The sequence below is a fragment of the Mauremys mutica genome, chromosome 2, assembly GCF_020497125.1.
Source record: "Mauremys mutica isolate MM-2020 ecotype Southern chromosome 2, ASM2049712v1, whole genome shotgun sequence".
Lineage (NCBI taxonomy): Eukaryota > Metazoa > Chordata > Testudines > Geoemydidae > Mauremys > Mauremys mutica.
In genome coordinates this window covers 154,419,997-154,438,004 of record NC_059073.1, presented here as the reverse complement: position 1 = coordinate 154,438,004, position 18,008 = coordinate 154,419,997, and the positions used below count along the sequence as shown (strand labels likewise).

General features: G+C 41.6%; 1 protein-coding gene across 20 annotated transcripts in view; it reads right to left on the bottom strand.

Annotated features, from left to right (window-relative positions):
• The window catches only part of CDH18 (cadherin 18), a 644,661-nt gene that overhangs the window by 16,970 nt on the left and 609,683 nt on the right, over positions 1-18,008 (bottom strand). For all 20 annotated transcript variants that reach the window (XM_045007543.1, XM_045007546.1, XM_045007537.1 and 17 more), the window contains one exon: positions 7,560-7,677. In XM_045007543.1, coding sequence (XP_044863478.1) covers positions 7,560-7,677 — 118 coding nt within the window. The remainder of the gene's footprint in view (positions 1-7,559; positions 7,678-18,008) is intronic.

Below are 18,008 nucleotides of genomic sequence, written 5' to 3'. Positions count from 1 at the left end.
TTCAGGGGAAAGCACCAGTCCTGCCCTAGCACCACGTGGTACGCTAACCCTTCAATTACCCCCACCCGCTTCCAGGTAAACCGCCCATCTACCTCTAGGGGTACCTGGGCCACGGGACAACATTTTCTATCCCCATGGATGCAGTCAACCCACATCCGTCCCCCAGGGATAAGCCAGTGCGGCTTTACTACTCGCCGCTGTACAAAGGAGTGGGTGGAGGCCGTGTCCACCAGACCCCTCTGGGCCCTTCTCCCTACCCGCACCGGGATGGTGGCCAACCCACGCCTCCTTTCCCCTGCCCCAGTCCTAGCCCATCCACAAAAGTCCGCCGCTCCGCACTCCATCACCGGGCAGTCCCGACTTTTGTGTCCCGGCTGACCACATCGCCAGCACACGAACTGCCCCGGGCAGCTAGGGGTCCCCTTGGGCTCCTCCCGTCGCCAGTCCGGCGGCTTCCCCCCGCTATGCTCCCGGGGTTTCCTGCTCCCCTCTGGGCCTCGCAGGACTCGGTGCTCCCCCACCAGGAAGTCAGCCTCTGCGTACTCTTCGGTCCTTTGCACGGCCGCTTCCAGCGTGACTGGCTGATGTCGCCGCATCCACACCCGCACGCTGTCAGGAAGGCCCTGCAGGAACTGTTCCAGGACGACTTGGTCCATTATCTGCCCCACGGTGTGGGCATCGGGCCTCAACCACCGGGTTGCCCAGTCCATTAGTTTTTGGGCAAAGGCCCGGGGTCATACACGCCCTGTCCATCGGGCTGCCCGAAGCTTCTGCCGGTACTTCTCGGCCGACAACCCGAGGCGATCTAAGATTGCCGCCTTTACCGCCTCATAATCCCTGGCTTGGGTCTCTGTCAGGGCCATGTACGTGGCCTGTGCCTCCCCGGTGAGATAAGGGCCGAGCCGTAGGGCCCAGGTGGTCCGATCCCATCCGGCTCCTAGAGCCACCTGCTCAAAGGTGCCCAAAAAGGCATCGGGGTCATCGGCGAGGGCCATCTTACACAGGCTAAGGCCTGGAGTCCGGGCACCATCCCCCACCACAGCAGGACTCACCAAACGCTGCAGGAGCTGCTGCTGTACCGCCGACTGCTCCTTGATGAAATCCTGGAGGGCTTTCTGTTGCTCAGTTTGCCAGGCGAGGAGGGCCTGCCGCTCCACCTGGTGGGACTCCTTGAAAGACTGTAGTGTCTTCCCTAGTTCGGTCTGCTGCTCTGTGAGCCATTGCAGGGTGCCTTCCATGCTCAGGCCACCACGCTATGTCTATGGCACGGATAAAGGATCCCGGACAAGCCCACACGTGTAACTGGGTCCCTTCCTGGCCTGCCTCCCTGCTGTTCTGGGTTCCTTCAATAAAGCACCTTCAGGCTTCTCTTTTGCAGCACCCGTGGTTTCCTTTATTTACAACTAGTACCCACCACCAGCAACACCATATACAAAGTGTACAAGGCTTTGGTCTCCTCTTTACAGGGTTTCTCCCTTCCCTCTGGAGACTACCCCTTCCCTGGCTGATCCCCCCTTTTGCACTGGCTGCCAGACAGCCTTTATAGCTCTTCTCTGAGCAGGCCCACAGGTGCAGCCAGTTCCTGAGACCAGGCACCAGCCTTTTCCCCAGCCCCAATCTATTTCCCCTGATTGAGGCTGGCTGAGCAGGGGCTAATTAGGTGCTTTAGCACCAGCACCCTGCTACAATGCCCCTCGTGCTCTGGGGCTCAATCTTACAGTTATCACCATTAGTGCTAATGCTGTTCTCCTTTCCCAGATAGCTTTACATTTTCTTCCTTCCTGCTAATTCAGCAAAAATATGTTCTTTAAAGGTCCAGATTCCATGAAATATGCAGCGAGTATTTGTAATAGTTCTATAAGTTGTGCTAGCTTTTGGGTTTTCCATCCAGCTCTACCGTAAAGCAGTGATTTCTTCCTGTGCTATTCTACTAAAAATTCTCTTGTGCCAATTCACTAAGTATTAGTGCTACCAGAGCAGTAAAAATGTGGGTGTGTTTGTGTGTTACATCTTCTAGTAACATCAATGTGTGCTCTTACAGAATTAATTTTGAAAGTTCAGGTGGATTTCTCTATCAGAGAAAACAGAGCTGTTTGATATCAGCAACACTAGCATGAGGAGGTGCCTCTGGAACCTTTTCTTTCCTTTGCCTGCTATGTACTGATCCCAGCCTTGATCCCAGCATTACATGACTTTGCAGCCTACTCAACATTGGACGACAAGTGAGCACAGTCCCTGGAATAATGATACAGATATAAGCTTAGTAATCAACAGAACAACATTAATTTATTATTGGAAAAGGATGGCCCAGTGGATAGAGTTTTAGCATGGAACTCGAGAACCCAGTTCCTTTAGGCCCAGAATTTTAAAGATACTTAGGCATTTGTTCATTTAGTGTTACAATGCCTAACTGACTTAGAAGCCTAAGTCTTATCTTAAAAAGTTACTTCAGAAGTTAGGACCCTATAGGTATGTCTACACTGCACAACCCCCCCTCCCCAGCCCCCTCAAGACACTGAGCTTCAGATCCCAGGTCAATCTCAAGGGGCTCGGATTTCAGGGCTAAAAATAGCAGTATAGACCTTCAGACTCAGTCTGGAGGCTGGGCTTTGAGACTCACTCCCTTTGCAGGGTTTCAGAGCCCATGCTCCAGCCCAAGCCTGAATGTCTACACTCCCAGAGCCCAAGCCCCACGAGCCTGAGTCAGATGACCCAGGCCAGCTGCAGCTGTGCCTGAAATCTTTTATTATAGTGTAGACTTGCATTAAGATTCATTAAAAGTCAATGGGACTGGCCTCTAAATCACTGATGCGTTGCAACAGAGAGTGGAGCAACATATAAATAACTTGGTGTCTCTGTGCCTCAGTTCCTCATTTCTAAAATGGGAATAAATGGTATTTCCCTATCTCACAGGGGTCTGGTAAGGGCAAATACATTACAAATTGTGAGGTGCTCAGGTACTACGGTAATGGGGGCCACCTAAGCAGTATTTATATGGAGGCAGCTCCTCTCCTGCGGTTGCTGTTAAAATATCTTGTTGAAAAAACAATAGCAAACAAGCTGTAGCTATAGAAAAGGCATGTAACTTTTCCCCCACACATAACTCAAAAATGGCTCACTGGAAAATCTTCAAACTTGTTTTCAGTATCGATCCTCAATTATAATTAGTGCATGAGACTATCTTTACCTAGTTGGAGTTGAAAATTTTTGGATGTTAAGCCCAATTTCAGACTTGCAGAAGTCACCAGTCTCAGTGGGTTAAAGCTTGGGGAATTTACAAATTATATTGGCACAGGTGGCTGAACACGTACATTCTGTGATACAAATAATTACATTGCAGGGAATTTACCAGAGTCATTGGGGCAGCCAGTAGGATTTGTAAATCTTGTGAGAAAAAAAGTTGTTTTTCAAAGAGCTTGAAAATCTTAAAAGTTCCCTGAAACCTGAGTGACGTTCCCTCTAGAGGTTACAGTCTCTCCCAAGTGTCTCAAGGGCAGTATAACTTCTGCTTGCAGGTTACAGCATGAACCAAAATAGAGAGGAAGTGATCTATCAATCTAATCCTCTCTCTCTCTCTCTCTCTCTCTGTATATATACACACATACACACACACACACATACAGACAGACAGACTCTGTATGCATGTGTGCGGCTATGTCCATACCAACTTATATAGCTGTACAGAAGTCTTGGGCTTTCACCACAGCTTGAAGTAGACAGAGCTGGCTGAAAAACATTCACAAACATTTTCATTGAAATCTCTCCCCCCGCCCCCCCGCCCAAAGTCAAGCATTCTGCAAACTGGTTGAGAAATGGTGTGAGCTTTTTGCAAAGAAAAAAAATGTTGATGTTTTGAAAATTTTAATTTTGTCAACCAGCTCTGCATTCTGAAGAGGTTCTTCCCCCCTCCTTTTGGCTCCCTGACAGTGTGGTCCTGCAACAAAGACTTCCCTGGGTGTCTCTAACTGTGAAAACTCCCGTAAGGAGCCTTCCCCAGCAGGAAAAGACTCCAGGAACAGTTTATGTAGAATGCATTGATGCTGCTGTCTTTTCTATTGCTGTCTTTGGGGAGCAGGGCATGTCCTTCTTGTCACTGACCCCTTTCCTTTCCTTTCCCTTCCCAGGTACAGATCCCGAAATCCATGACGGAATTGAGGCACAGAGAAATCAGGGCATCCGACTGACCACCTTCCATATGGGATGGGAAAGATCCATATGAAAGGTTCTCTTTATGCTAGAATTCATGAGGAAAGGATAAGGTTTAAAAAAAACATAAAAGGAATTAAGCATGCTAATCAAGAACACATTAGTGGGAAAAGTGACAATTTGGGTGGGCACAGAATTCATAATAAAGAGCAGATTCACACTGGCAGACTGAATGAGCAGATTTTAAACTGGGTGAACAGGCATCTGTATTGCAAAAAAATGATAGTAACTATGCTAGACTAAGTAATAACTGCCAAGTTAAGAAATTACTAATAAATTAAAAACAAACAAACAAAGAAACAAAACCCTAAGGAGAATATTTTTTCAAATCGATTCCATAATGCCCAGTGCTAGCAACATTATGCAGAACAAAGTGGGAAGACTAAAGAAGACTAAAGCAGCTCAGAATTCTTTTTTACCCACAGAAAATTTTGACTTTTTGGCAAAAGTTTATAAACCAAAAACTTTCACCTGAAAACTTTCAGATGAAACCCAACTTTTTTGACTCAGAAATGCCACTGCACAGCTTCATGGGAGTTGTAACTCATGTGCTCCCCTTCTCCATCAGCCAGGCTCCCAGGCTGGATTATATCTACCATGATGTACCTTTGTCTCCTCTCTTGTTGAACCCACGTATGAAAGAACAGGAGTCCCTGCTTGTGGTGCATTTTGAATCATGCACTCTGGCTGGGGACCCCGAAGGCACAGAGTAGAATGTGGGCATGAGGGAATCAAACTACAAGTCCCATGAGGCACCACATAGGTCTTCCAAATTGAATATTTTCAGTTTTCTACTGAAAAACAAAATCTTTTTTGGGCGGAGGGGGAGAGTGCGGGGGGTAATTCAATTTTTTGGACAAAAAGTCAAACTTTTCCTCACAAAGAAGTATATTTTGCAAAAAGAAAAAAAAAGGAAAAAAAATAATTTTCTTGAAAACCTAGTTTTCCATCAAAAAACATTTGCAGCAGAAAACTTTCAAATAGCCCTATGCAGGCCTAACTCCCAAATAATTGAAAAGGCATTTTTCATTGTTCTTGCTTTCTAGAATTGCAGGATTAAATGATTAACTAAAATTTATGAAATTTTCTTCAGTGTAGCAATATTTTGTTGTTTCTTTGTTGTATTTGTGGGTGCATACTGTATAATTTTGCTGGTGGTGGTATTCTCTGATCCCTCTGGGCCTGATTCTGATATCCTTGTTCACACTGACTAGTACTTCTTTCATGAGGACACTCAACCAATTTCAATGAATCTACTTGAGAAGTATGATATTACTCAACATAAGCAGGAGTATCAGCACCCAGCTCCCTTCTAGATTTAGGAATCTAAACCCAACTCCACATTTAAATTTCAAGAGCTCCTCCTTATCTCTGTGCCAAAATCCTGGCTCCAAACACCCCAGAGTTTTGAAAGGAGAAATTAAAATCCAGGGCGGGCTGAAGCACCACTGCATAGCTTCAGTTTTAAATTGGTGTAGTCCCACTGATGTCAAATGGTGGAAAATTGAATTAATGCAGTAGTGTATCGGGCCTTAAATCCAGAGCTGAATTTTGCAGTTTCAGCCTTCTTCTAAAAGAAACAAAGCAAAGAGAAGAAATACTTGGGCATATGTTAAAATCCAAAAGGTCCAAAAATATTGTAGCTCTGCAGTGACACGGCACAGTTCTCATTGAGACATTTTCATTCTACAGTGTTGAAAAACATTATTGAATTGATTTTCCTCAAGCTTGTTCTCAGCTCAGCAATGTTTTTTTTCTTTTTTGTTAGCTAAACAATCCCCAAATATTCAGCCATTATAAATGTATCCAGTCCTAAAACAAAACCAATTTATTAAATTGTTCTGATCTTTCTTTTGTGCATGCACAGCTTAGAAATTATTTTGTTTGAAAAGTTCATAGTTGTCATGTGCATGGGGTGTGTTTTCAGCCAAGTCTGAAAAAAAATGGTTTAGAAATACCAACGTTTCAAGTGTTTGAAAACTGCATATTGCACATACACTGGATAAGTTTTCCACTGATATTTCAGGGCTAAATTGTGCCTAACAGCACAGCTCTGAAGAAGGGGTGCTATATAAATTGCACAAACCAAGGAGGCAGTGTGCTTCATGGACAGCCTTTGGAGGCACAATTTCCCCTTCTACTTCCCCCTGCTGTAGAGTGGTAATCATTTGCTGTTGTCCTATACCAAAAGCAAATTATGACACTCCATATATCATCTGTAGTTGGTGGTGGTGGAGCCAATGCTCCACTCCAGGTGTCCATATTTCACACTCATATGCTCCAAGGAGTATAGTAGGCCAGCAGCAACTGCTTACTCCAGTTCAACTGCACTCAAATTCTGGATAGTTTGCACATGGAAGTAAGGAAAATTCTTACTCTCCCTCACACCCGTATGTGTGAATCTGTAGTCCAAGTCACATTATAGCCCTTAATCGTTAGAACATTGATATTTTGCTGGTGGCCAGACAAATGTATGGTTTAGCGCATACAATTTGTTCAAATACTCCAAAGGTTTAATAATATATGAAGATCCAGAGATCTAAATATATCCATTCAAGAGTCTGCAAACATCTAAAGCTCTGTGCATTGAAATGAGTGCAGCTGTGATCCCAAACGTGAAAACATTCAAACACTCAGTGAATTTATTTGAATCTTCCTTCAACATTCAAAATATAAAGGCACACAAGTACACTCTGCATTCATTTCAGGGGTAGATCTCCCATTCCTGAATACAATGCTCCATCATGATCTGAACAGAATGAAAGCTCCAAGTTGGCAAAGGGCTAGAGTGCACCATTTAGTCACAGCTCTGTAGCGGAATAGTGCAGAGTCATATCATTCCCAAGGCAGCGCTGGAGGCCCTCCTTTAGTATACAAACCTCTAGGACTGAGAGGGAGTTCATTTTCCTTCAGTCTTTGGTTTGTCTTGTAAGAATGCCAACCATATTGACAATTCATACTGGTGTAGTGGTGGTGGCTTTATAATAATCAACTAGGAACTGCACTGAGACTGAAAACACATTTCTCAAACTCATATTTAAAAAAAACCCCAAAAAGCGAGTGGATTAAAACACTATAAAGCATACATGCTGGGTATAAAATAGAACAGAATATAAAAATGGAATAGCATTTTCTAAAAGACTATTTTTGAAACATAGTCCTGGTTATTCATAGTTCACAATGCCATGTGTACAAATATGGTGTCCTTGGAATTAGCCAGTTGAACATTGATAGATTATAGTTTTTACCTCCTGAGAAGAATTGTGTAGAAACAGAGCACAATCGTTTTGTTCAATGAGACATCCCAGACAAAACAGAATCCCACTTCTTATAGATTAATGTCTTTGATTTACCTTCATTGTCCCTTAGGGTAAAGTTGGGATTCAAAGAAAGGCCTTCATCAAGAGAATAATGGAATCTTGGCCCATTTGCAGAGTTATCTTTGTCAGTGGCACTGATAGTCTGAATGACCTGAAATAAAAATTAAATAGTAAATGTGTTGAAATTTCAACTTGACCCAAATATTACCTGACCTCAGCACAATCTTTAACCTTAGCTTATTTTAATTTTCTACTTGGCTGCAGCCAAATTCAACCCATGAAACTACTGTCCCATTAGCTTGATTTCTCTCAAATGAAATATTTTAGGACCCATACTGTGGAGCAAGCTAAAAGCTTCCACACTTTACAATATTTTAATATGGGTCAGGACCTTGCTACAAAGATTTTCCTTATCATCAAGACTGCAAACTGGGGACTTCCAGAATTACAGTTTTCCATAAACACCTGTTTTCTGAGAGACAAGACACTGATTAGACAAATGTCTCCAATATAGAGCATCCTCTGTGTGTTGTCCCTACTAATGAAATGCAAAAGCACTTGACACTTTTTCCACTCTAACAATGCTTAGGGAAAACAATTGTTAAATCAGAGTGACAGACACTCAACACCAGCGCTCTGTTTAAATCCCCTTTTAGGACTCAGTACCAAATTGTAAGAGAGCAGAAGATGAAGAGCAGCAGCCATAACTGGTTTTAGTTTGGCTTACCCCAGAGCAACATGAGATGAAATATATCAAGACAGACACCATGATTAGGAGAGCCAGGTTTGAAAGATAAGAGTCCTACAACCCAAATCCCTACTGATTTTTCAAATTGAATTCAAACCAAAACTTTACTAGGGTTTTGAAATGTTTGACTGAATATTTTTCACCTTTCGCTTTCATTTTCTTGGTGGGACTGGAAATTCAAGTGCCAAAATAGTGTAAAACAAAGACTGTTCTTAAGGTATTTCTGGATAAGACTGAATAAATTGCTGCACAGAAATGACAGAAAACCAGGGAGGGAAATACATTTTCTCATGAGATTTCCTGCTCAGTTTTGTAGACTGATAAGTGTCCAACTGTTTGTAGACTCATCCACACTGAACTTGAAGTCTCAACTTTTAGGTGTCTTAGGGGTGCTGTCTGTATTAAAAGCTGAAGTACACAGGCATGTCTCAATGTCCACTTATACAGGAGTGGCAAAGCAAAACAAAGAAATGCTATTTTTAAAGTTAATATAATACATCAGTTATTTTATAATCAGTGGAGTCTGAGTCTGAGGCAGATAAGAAGGCAAACAATATTTTCTGATTATTATCTTTTATTAGGAGCTGTGGGGAAGATTTGATTTTTTAAAGGTAGCCACAATAAATTTTTTGTCTGATTGTAAGCAATCAAGGCAATTATTTGCCAGATTGTAAGTAATAAAATTACATCTCAGATCATCTATAATCTTGAAGTCTGCAGCAAACTAAGCAGCCTCATACTACAGCTGCCCTTGTTAAAACTTTTGGGAGCAGCTAATTGCTCTACATTACATTTTGAAAAGGTGGTAAACCCCAAGAGGCATACCTGTAATTGAAATGGCCTTGCATAATGAAAGGAGGATAGAAAAGCCTCATCTGATCAGCCTAAATTCAGATATTTAGGTTTTAATGTTTAGACATACTTTGGGAATATTTTCAATTTCAAGGAGGTCAGTTTTTTGGGACTACAGGCGAGTCTCATTTTACGCGGGGGTTCCGTTCCGCGGTTAGCGCGTAAAGCGAAAACTGCGTATAGTCAAAATTACATTGAGTTGAATGGCGGGCGGAATCGCCCGCACTACAGAAACAGTACAGTATTTAAATTGTTATTTTTCTCTTTTTTTTTTTTTGCCGACTGCGTAAAGCTGAAATCGCGCATGTTAAATGCGCGTAAGATGCGACAGACCTGTACTGAATTTCTTTTTTTTTTCTTTTTTTTTTTTAGTAGCTAGTTAAAATTTAGATCAAAGGTCTTAGAAAATGAATGTGTGTTTCATTAAGTAATAGTTCCAAAAACTTGGTTGTTTATTAGCAAAAATACTTTATTTTGTCATACACTGTACACTTTCCTTTGACAAGCTATGTTGTTGCTAATGGAATAATCTTAGGGTTCAATCCTGCTGCCTTTACTCATATAAGTAGCTCTATGTGACTACACTCAGTATGGAGGACTAGACCAAATTTTTCCCTCAAATGCATGTGCCTTCCATTGAAATGCATCCCTGAGTAAGTAGCCTTTGGTTGCAATTTGAAGACCTCATCCTGAAGGAGCAGGTATGCCATGGAAAGCCAGCATTTCTGTTTAGTTGAGATAAAATCAGTGTTCTTCAGGTTTTTATTTGACAGTTATACATTCTTACAATAATAGAGGACTTTTAGAGATACAAAGGGGTGGAAGATAAAGAACTTTTGAGTCACCACTCCACTATTAGAAATAAATGATCTTTAACAATACTGAAATACATGCATTTTTGTTCCATTTTTTCATGAAAAAACATACTGTGGTCACTGTGGTTGATTCAAGGAAAATCTTACTATCCAAATGTGTAAAAATGTACCTATATCATTTATCTTACATCTCAGGCCAATGATTTTACAGGATCTTGTTTCAGATGCATGCCACAATTTTTCAATATGTTATCTCAAGGCCTCAGTGGCACAGAAGTATTGGTATGGTGTCTTTAGCAGCACTTTAAAACTCAAGAAAATACCCTAGCTATATTCTCCTATTTTTGCATGGGAAAATCCACATTTACTCTACTTTAAGCCATATAACTGAGAGAGAGTCTACAGTCATTTGAATTTAAGGCCACAGATGATCACCAGGCCATCTAGGTTTTTTGCTCATAACTTGAGAAAAAATATGAGCAGCACCTTAAGATCTAAATTAAGATCTAACCTTTTTATAATCAATTCAGGGAAAAGATGACCAGAAAGGAGGAGGAGGAAGAAGAAGACAGTATTTTTTTAATGCCAGAATGCCACCTAATTGAATAAAGTAATGCAGCAAGCTCTAAGTTTTTTGTCAATGATTAAGTGAATTTGCATCTGATCAGGTTATACCTATGTCACCAGGTGCACCTTGCCAGTGAATAGTGTTGGTTTCATTTGGATGTTAGAACTCACAGCACCCAGTGAGGTGGCAGCCACAGGCAACGCAACAGTCACTATGTGAGTAAGCTGGAAATTACATGCATGCATCCGATGAAGTGGGTATTCACCCACGAAAGCTCATGCTCCAAAACGTCTGTTAGTCTATAAGGTGCCACAGGACTATTTGCTGCTTTTCTGGAAATTACAGTACAACACCATCACAAAATTCAACTGATCATCATGAAAAAATACACAGAAAAATGTTCTTGTTCATACTATGCAGTAAGATACTATGATGATGAGTAGAACTTGGAGAAATTTTGCTGGAGCTATATTACAATGGAAGGCTTCATGATATTGGGTTGATATCTTGTTGTAGAAGAAAATTGGGCGGGAGATGCAACAATGTCAAAATGTCCTATTTCAACATTTGGGAATTAAATATTTTTGCTTCATTTTTTTAATTGTATCATATTGTAGGATGTTATATATTGTATAGTACAAAATAAATTTTAAAAAAATCCTCATAATGTACACAAAACATTTTTTAAAAATTCCTTCGTGGTGAATTTTGAAATAATTGTTTCCCTTTCCGATCTGTAATGAAGCCAAAATCTTTGGGAAAATGGAATTTCTGTCCTTCTCTAGTGAGGAGTGAAGTATAAATATATGGATGGAGGGATTTCTCACGTATATGACCCTTGTTCTTCCTGCCAGACATTTAATCAGCTTCTCAAAATTTACCACACATTTCAGATGAAAGTTTTGCTATCATTTATCAGGTCTGGATAATATCCATAACTGGAGTCTGAATAGTTCCGGAATACAAGGACCTTCAACTCTGAATACCATCCAGATCTACATGATGTGCTACTTTCCCCTCCTTAATAAATAATATGCTTTGAAATGGTTTTTAATTTGTTTAATAAAAAATACACCATTGAAGAGGATTTTATTTTACAGATGGAAACACGTAAGAATAAAAGTCTTTCTGTCTGATGGTGAAATTCTATCCTGGCATAAGCTGGCACAACTCTAATTGACTTCAAGGGGAATTGCACTTGCTTATGATGGATTTGAATTTGGTCCTGTGTCTCAAACTATATTTATTGTGCATCAGTGAGCAGTTCCTGTGGGATACAGAATGTATCTCCTAAGCAAGGTGAATGCCAGACTAGGATAGTCATGAGCAGAATGTTCAAATGGTCTTCCCCTCACAAGTGGTTTGAGAGGGAGATCCTTTTGGGGTTCATTCTAATAATTCCTTTCTAACACTAGGTTTTATTGAATTAAAAACAAAATAAATTGTGCTCTTGGGAAGGGAGGGAGAAGCAGAGAGAAAGACTGTGAAAATCTTTGTTGCTGTTATTTTCCCCACCTCAATTTATCCCCAAACCTCTACCTAAAAATGCCCAGTAAAAAAATCCCACAGATTTATGGAATTAAAAACAAAACAAATCCAGTATGTTAAATCTGCTTTATTCTGTTTAACTGGACACTGGAGGATTATCACTTTGTAAGAAAAAAACCTTAGCCAGCTTAGGGCTGCCGTGGGGCTACCTGCACTCTCATCCTAGCTGCTGAGGCAGGAGGAATGGCTGGGCCAAAAAGGTATGGCCTGGGGAATCCCTGACTGTTGGTAGAGCCTCTTAGGACCCTGGACAACTAGCATAAAATATAGTAGCTCTTAGGATGTCATTGTGTCCCCCTGCTTGAATTGTAGAACTCATCTGCAGCTGAGAATTTGCCCTACTATGTGATTGACTTTATAAGTAGAACTGGTTAGAAATTCTCTGGTGGAACAGTTTTCCATTAGAGAATGCAGAATTCTCAACATTGAAATATTTTGAGGAGAAAGTTTGATTTCAACAAAGGTCAAACAGAACCCAGCAAGGGATCTGATGGAATCCTGCCAACCAGATAGGTTTCCGTCAGACACTTACCTGGTTTCCTGCCAGCTCACCCACCCAACTCTTCCAAAATCTGCTGGGCGGACTGAAGGGAAGACTGGAGTCTGAAAGCGCTGGCTTCAAGATCTAAGGTTCCCAGCTCTGCTGAGGCTCTCAGGGCTTCCAGGATCTTGGTTCCCCATCAGCCCACCCGGCAGAATTTCATTTCAAAATTATTGATTACCCTAAATGAATGTTTTGAATTCTGTTTTGTGGAGAAAATTGATTTTGGGAGAGGTGAGAATTTATTTTTGTGGGAGGTACTGATTTTGTGGGAGCCAAATCTATTCATTATGCTATGAGAAAAAAGAAGTGATTATGTGAGGGGGTAAGTACGTGGTGCACGGTGGAGAAGAAAACTAGGGATGAGGCCTAGGTGTATTGTGGTGGGGTGTTTTTCTTAGAAAAGCCAGTCACATCTTATTTTCCCTTCCTAGGCATAGACTGGAGATTTTGCTTCATCTGTAGTGTCCTCAAGGGGAAGAGAGTTAGACAGAGGGAAAGGATGAGAGACAGAGATGTAGAAATTAGCGATAAGCATGGTAATTGTATGTAAATGTTAATGTGGAAATCATGCAAATTTAATGTAAATTAGTAATAATTCTTTTTGATGGGCCAATGTAGGAAAGTCTGTTCGACCAACCATCTTGTATTGATGTCAATCTTGATTCTTTAGTTCCTCCCTTAATTTATTTTTTCCTCTGCTATTTCACTTGTAGCATCAAGCAGTGGGTCTGTGAGTTTAAATTTGTCTCAACAGATATCTCTAGAGCAAAGTTCTTCAATCATTTCTTTAAATTGCTCATTTTGTGGTTCATTGAAGGCAGTGTTAGCTTAAAAGAAGTTATAAGTTATGAAGTCCAAGTCTTTGCCTTTCAGTTGCTTTTCTGGCATAATCACCAACTGAATATACAGATTATTCTTTGTCATTTCCTGAAATTTGAAGAAAAACAAAGTGTTTTCCTGAATTGATATTGAAAAGCTGCTGAAAGACTGTGAACAAGAGTTTTAATTATTGCGACTTTCAAACAGAAAATAACAGCATAGACAATGCCTCACTGCCATGATCATTAAAACAGTAGATGTTCTGCTTTTCCACTTCAAAAGACAAAGTATCATTCAATGGCACATTTGATCTTAAAGAATCTTTACATTTTTATTTCGAATTACTATTTTCATTACTTCAGTTCACTGAGGGTTTTTTTTTTACTTTTTTCAACTTCAGACATATTTAATCAGTGACTAATGCAACAATGTTTATAATCACTAAATATTTATCAGCCATTTGCAGTATTGATCAGCAACTTTCATATGTACTGCAACTAGAATGAGAAACAACCCTTTAGTCAATTCAATACTGTGAAGCCTGAAAAACTAATAATCGTTATCAATTGCCCTGCCTCCTTCCAAGAGTTTCCAGATTCTAGCAAACCAAGCAGTTCTAACAGTTCACAGTGCTATCAATTATCAGAGGGGTAGCCGTGTTACTCTGGATCTGCTTTTACAGTGCTATCAGTGACTCTATCTGTTGTTCAATCCCAGTTCATATATATATATATATATTCATGTAAATACTTCAGATTAATTTACATCCAATGGAGTCCAACAACAACAACAACTGATTAAAACAGAAATAAAATACTTGCAAAAAAGCTGGGACAGTGGGAGAGAAAGGTTGAACCCAAAACCCATGTGTTTTGTTTTTTTCACAAACCTGCAAAGTAACTCATCAGGAAGGCTGCAGTGTAGTTGTAGCTGAGTCAGTCCCAGGATATTAAAGAGACAAGGTGGGTGAGGTAATATCTTTTATTGAAGCAACTTCTGGTGGTAAGAGAGACAAGCTTTTGAGTCACACAGCTCTCTTCTTTAGGTCTGGGAAAGGTACTCTGAGCATCACAGCCAAATGCACGATGGAGCAAATTGATTAGCATAAGTAGTTAGCATCTGCCTTGAATGGATCCTTAGAATATGTGCTAACTATGTATGCTAAACAATCTGCTCCACCTTACACTTAACTGTGATGCTTAGAGTATCTTTCCCAGAGCTGAAGAAAAGCTTTTTGTGGCTCAAAAGCTTCTCTCTTTCACCAATAGCTGTTGGTCCAATAAAAGGTATTACCTCACCCACCTTATCTCTCATCAGGAAGTGACATTTAAAACACAGGTTTTAGTCATACATTCATACATTGCTGTTATATATCTGATTTGTTACATAAATTATGTTTTTCATTAGATGGAACTTTTAAACTGAAGTTCTTAAGATTTTCAAAAATGAAAATATATGAAACCCAAGAAATGCTGAGCAATATTTTGCTATTGTAATTATTAATACAGAACCTGAACTCAGTGCTTGTCTACACTACCGCTCAGGGCCGGCTCCAGACCCCAGCGCGCCAAGCAGGCGTGTGGGGCGGCATTGTCCTGGCAGGGCGGCATTTGGCTCCGGCGGACCTTCCGCAGTTATGCCTGCGGGAGGTCCACCGGAGCCCCGGGACGAGCGGACCTGCCGCAGGCATGACTGCGGAGGGTCCCCTCTTCCCGCGGCTCTGCTTGAGCTCCCGCAGGAATGACTGCGGCGGGTGCGCTGGTCCTGCAGCTCGGACGGAGCTCCCGCAGGCATGCCTGCGGATGCTCCACTGGAGCCGCGGGAGCATGGGACCGCCCGCAGGCACTTCTGCCCCGGCCGTGGGACCGGGGAAGGGCGGTGCGAGCGGTGCGGCGCGCCGCCCTGCTTGGGGCAGCGGAATTTCTAGAGCTGCCCCTGCTACCGCTTAAGTTGATATAACTTTTTTCATTCAGGGATTTGAAAAAAACACCCACTTGAGTGATGTATATTACATTGACTTAAAGTGTTGTGTTATGTTGGGGGGAGAAACCTTCCCACCAACATAGCTTCTGCCTCTCAACATAGCGCAACTTGGCTGATGTTGTGTGGTGGTGAAGATAAGTCCTTAGTGTTTACATTTTAGCCCTCTGCTTTAAGAAACAGGATTCTTCCGGTTCTAGTCCTTCCTACCTCTGGGATTCAATCAAGTTTAAATTTCCCAAACCAAGCTATTTTACCAAAGAGGGGATAGCCCCTTACAACTGGAATGTCTTCTGTGAACTAGTCCATAAGGCCACTATCCTCTTTTCTTGAAAATTCCTCCTCTAATTCTATTTTTGCTGTGACCCCTAAAGTAATTTTTCCATTGTGATGACTATTTGTGGAGCTCAAGGAAAATTTAAAGGTCCAAGTCTGTATTAAAATAAAGAAAAATCGTTTTCTCTCTTGAAGTGTTCTTTTAAAAACTAATTTGATTTTTACACACAACAGTGTAAAGCAAAGCAATATTATGGAGTTGCTTGACAATTTATTTGCCCTGTGATTAGCTGAAGTGAATGACTTTTTTTTTGTGAAATGTAAAATTGGATGTTTGAATCTATTTGTTTTTTATAATCAAGTAATAGAATTAAATTGATCACATTTATAATGTGCAAGCAAATAAAGTCCAGACCTGTAATGTATATACTTAGTGCTTTAATTGCGCTAGTTTCTCAAAGCTATAAACAATTATGAACCAAATCAGCTGGGAGGAAGAATTTAATCAGGAAGACTGTGAATGATAATTGACAGTCTTTTAAGAACACTTTACAAGATGCCCCAAAATTGAAGGCAGCTCTTATATATATTGTATAAATGGAAGACAAGGAAGTTGATAATGATGACAATAAATCAGAAGCAAGGAAGTATAGAAAATTGATAAGGCAAGGAAAGGGACACCAGGGGAAATCTATGTCCAACAGACTTAGGGACAATAAAAAGGAGTCTAGGTATACTAGGAACAAATAACAAACAAACAAACAAACAAAAACTTTGACAATGGTATTGGTCTGTTACCAGATGAAAACAGTAGAATTATCAATAATAATGCAGAGAAGGCAGAAGTGTTCGATAAATATTGTGGTTCCATATTTGGGGAACAAACAGATGATAACACTCTTTCCATTCCACTAGTATTTCAGGAGGATGTTAAACAGAAGCTACTTAAATTAAACATTTTGAAATCAGCAGATACAGATAAATTGCATCCAAGAGTTTTAAAAGAGCTGTCTGAGGAGCAAACTGGACTATTAATGTTGAAGTCTTGGAGTACTGGGGAAGTTTCAGTTTGTCAGTTTGACTGTGTGCTTGATTGTTTGCTTGTTTCTTTGAAAAGTGTGAATTAGGAGAACTTTGTTCCAGGCGGGCCTTGAGTGGGCCTGACTGCTATAAAAAGGCAGTCAGCAGCAAACCAGCTGAGCAGAGAACAGCAGAGGCTAACAGAAGGAGTTTGCCTGGGAGTTCGCCTGAGGAGAGCCCACTGAGGCTTTCATCCCACGGGCTCCTCTGAGTTGCTGCAACAGCTGAGGAAGCTCTTGGAAGGAAGAAATTATGGAAGGTGAGCATTCAGCTGTTGTAACCTGCACAGGTTGTGCCATGTTTGTCTTTCTTCCACAGGAGAGAAGCGACTTTGCCTGTACAAAGTGCAAGCTGGTTCCCATATTGGAAGAGAAGGTTCGAAGTCTGGAGCAACAAGTATCGACCCTGCGTTGCATAAGAGAAAATGAAAGATTTCCTGGACAGACATCAGGATATGATTCTACGGGCACAATGTCCTGAAGAATCAGAGCAGGCTGTGCAGAGGGGAGAGAGGGACGGTGAAGAAACTTGGCAGCATGTGACCTCCAGAAGAAGAAAGAGGAGCGTCTATGTACCAGCAGTGGAGATACAGATGAGCAACCGTTTTCATGTTCTTTCCACAGGTACTAATGCGGAGAGTGGACTAGATGGTACATCTGAGAGAAGGGAGCAGAAGGAGACTCCACCGATTGGAAGGCACGAGATGCACTGTCCTAGGGATGGGGATTCCACAACCACCGCTCCCAAGAGAAGGAGGAGGGTGGTGGTGGTTGGGGACTCCCTCCTCAGGGGGACTGAGTCATCTATCTGCTGCCCCGACCGAGAAAACCGAGAGGTCTCCTGCTTGCCAGGAACTAGGATTCATGATGTGACGGAGAGACTGCCGAGACTCATCAAGCCCTCGGATCGCTACCCCTTCCTGCTTCTCCATGTGGGCACCAATGATACTGCCAAGAATGACCTTGAGCGGATCACTGCAGACTACGTGGCTCTGGGAAGAAGGATAAAGGAGTTTGAGGCGCAAGTGGTGTTTTCGTCCATCCTCCCTGTGCAGGGAAAAGGCCTGGGTAGGGATCGTCGAATTGTGGAAGTCAACGAATGGCTACACAGGTGATGTCAGAGAGAAGGCTTTGGATTCTTCAACCATGGGATGGTATTCCAAGAAGGAGGAGTGCTAGGCAGAGACGGGCTTCACCTAACGAAGAGAGGGAAGAGCATCTTCGCAAACAGGCTGGCTAACCTAATGAGGAGG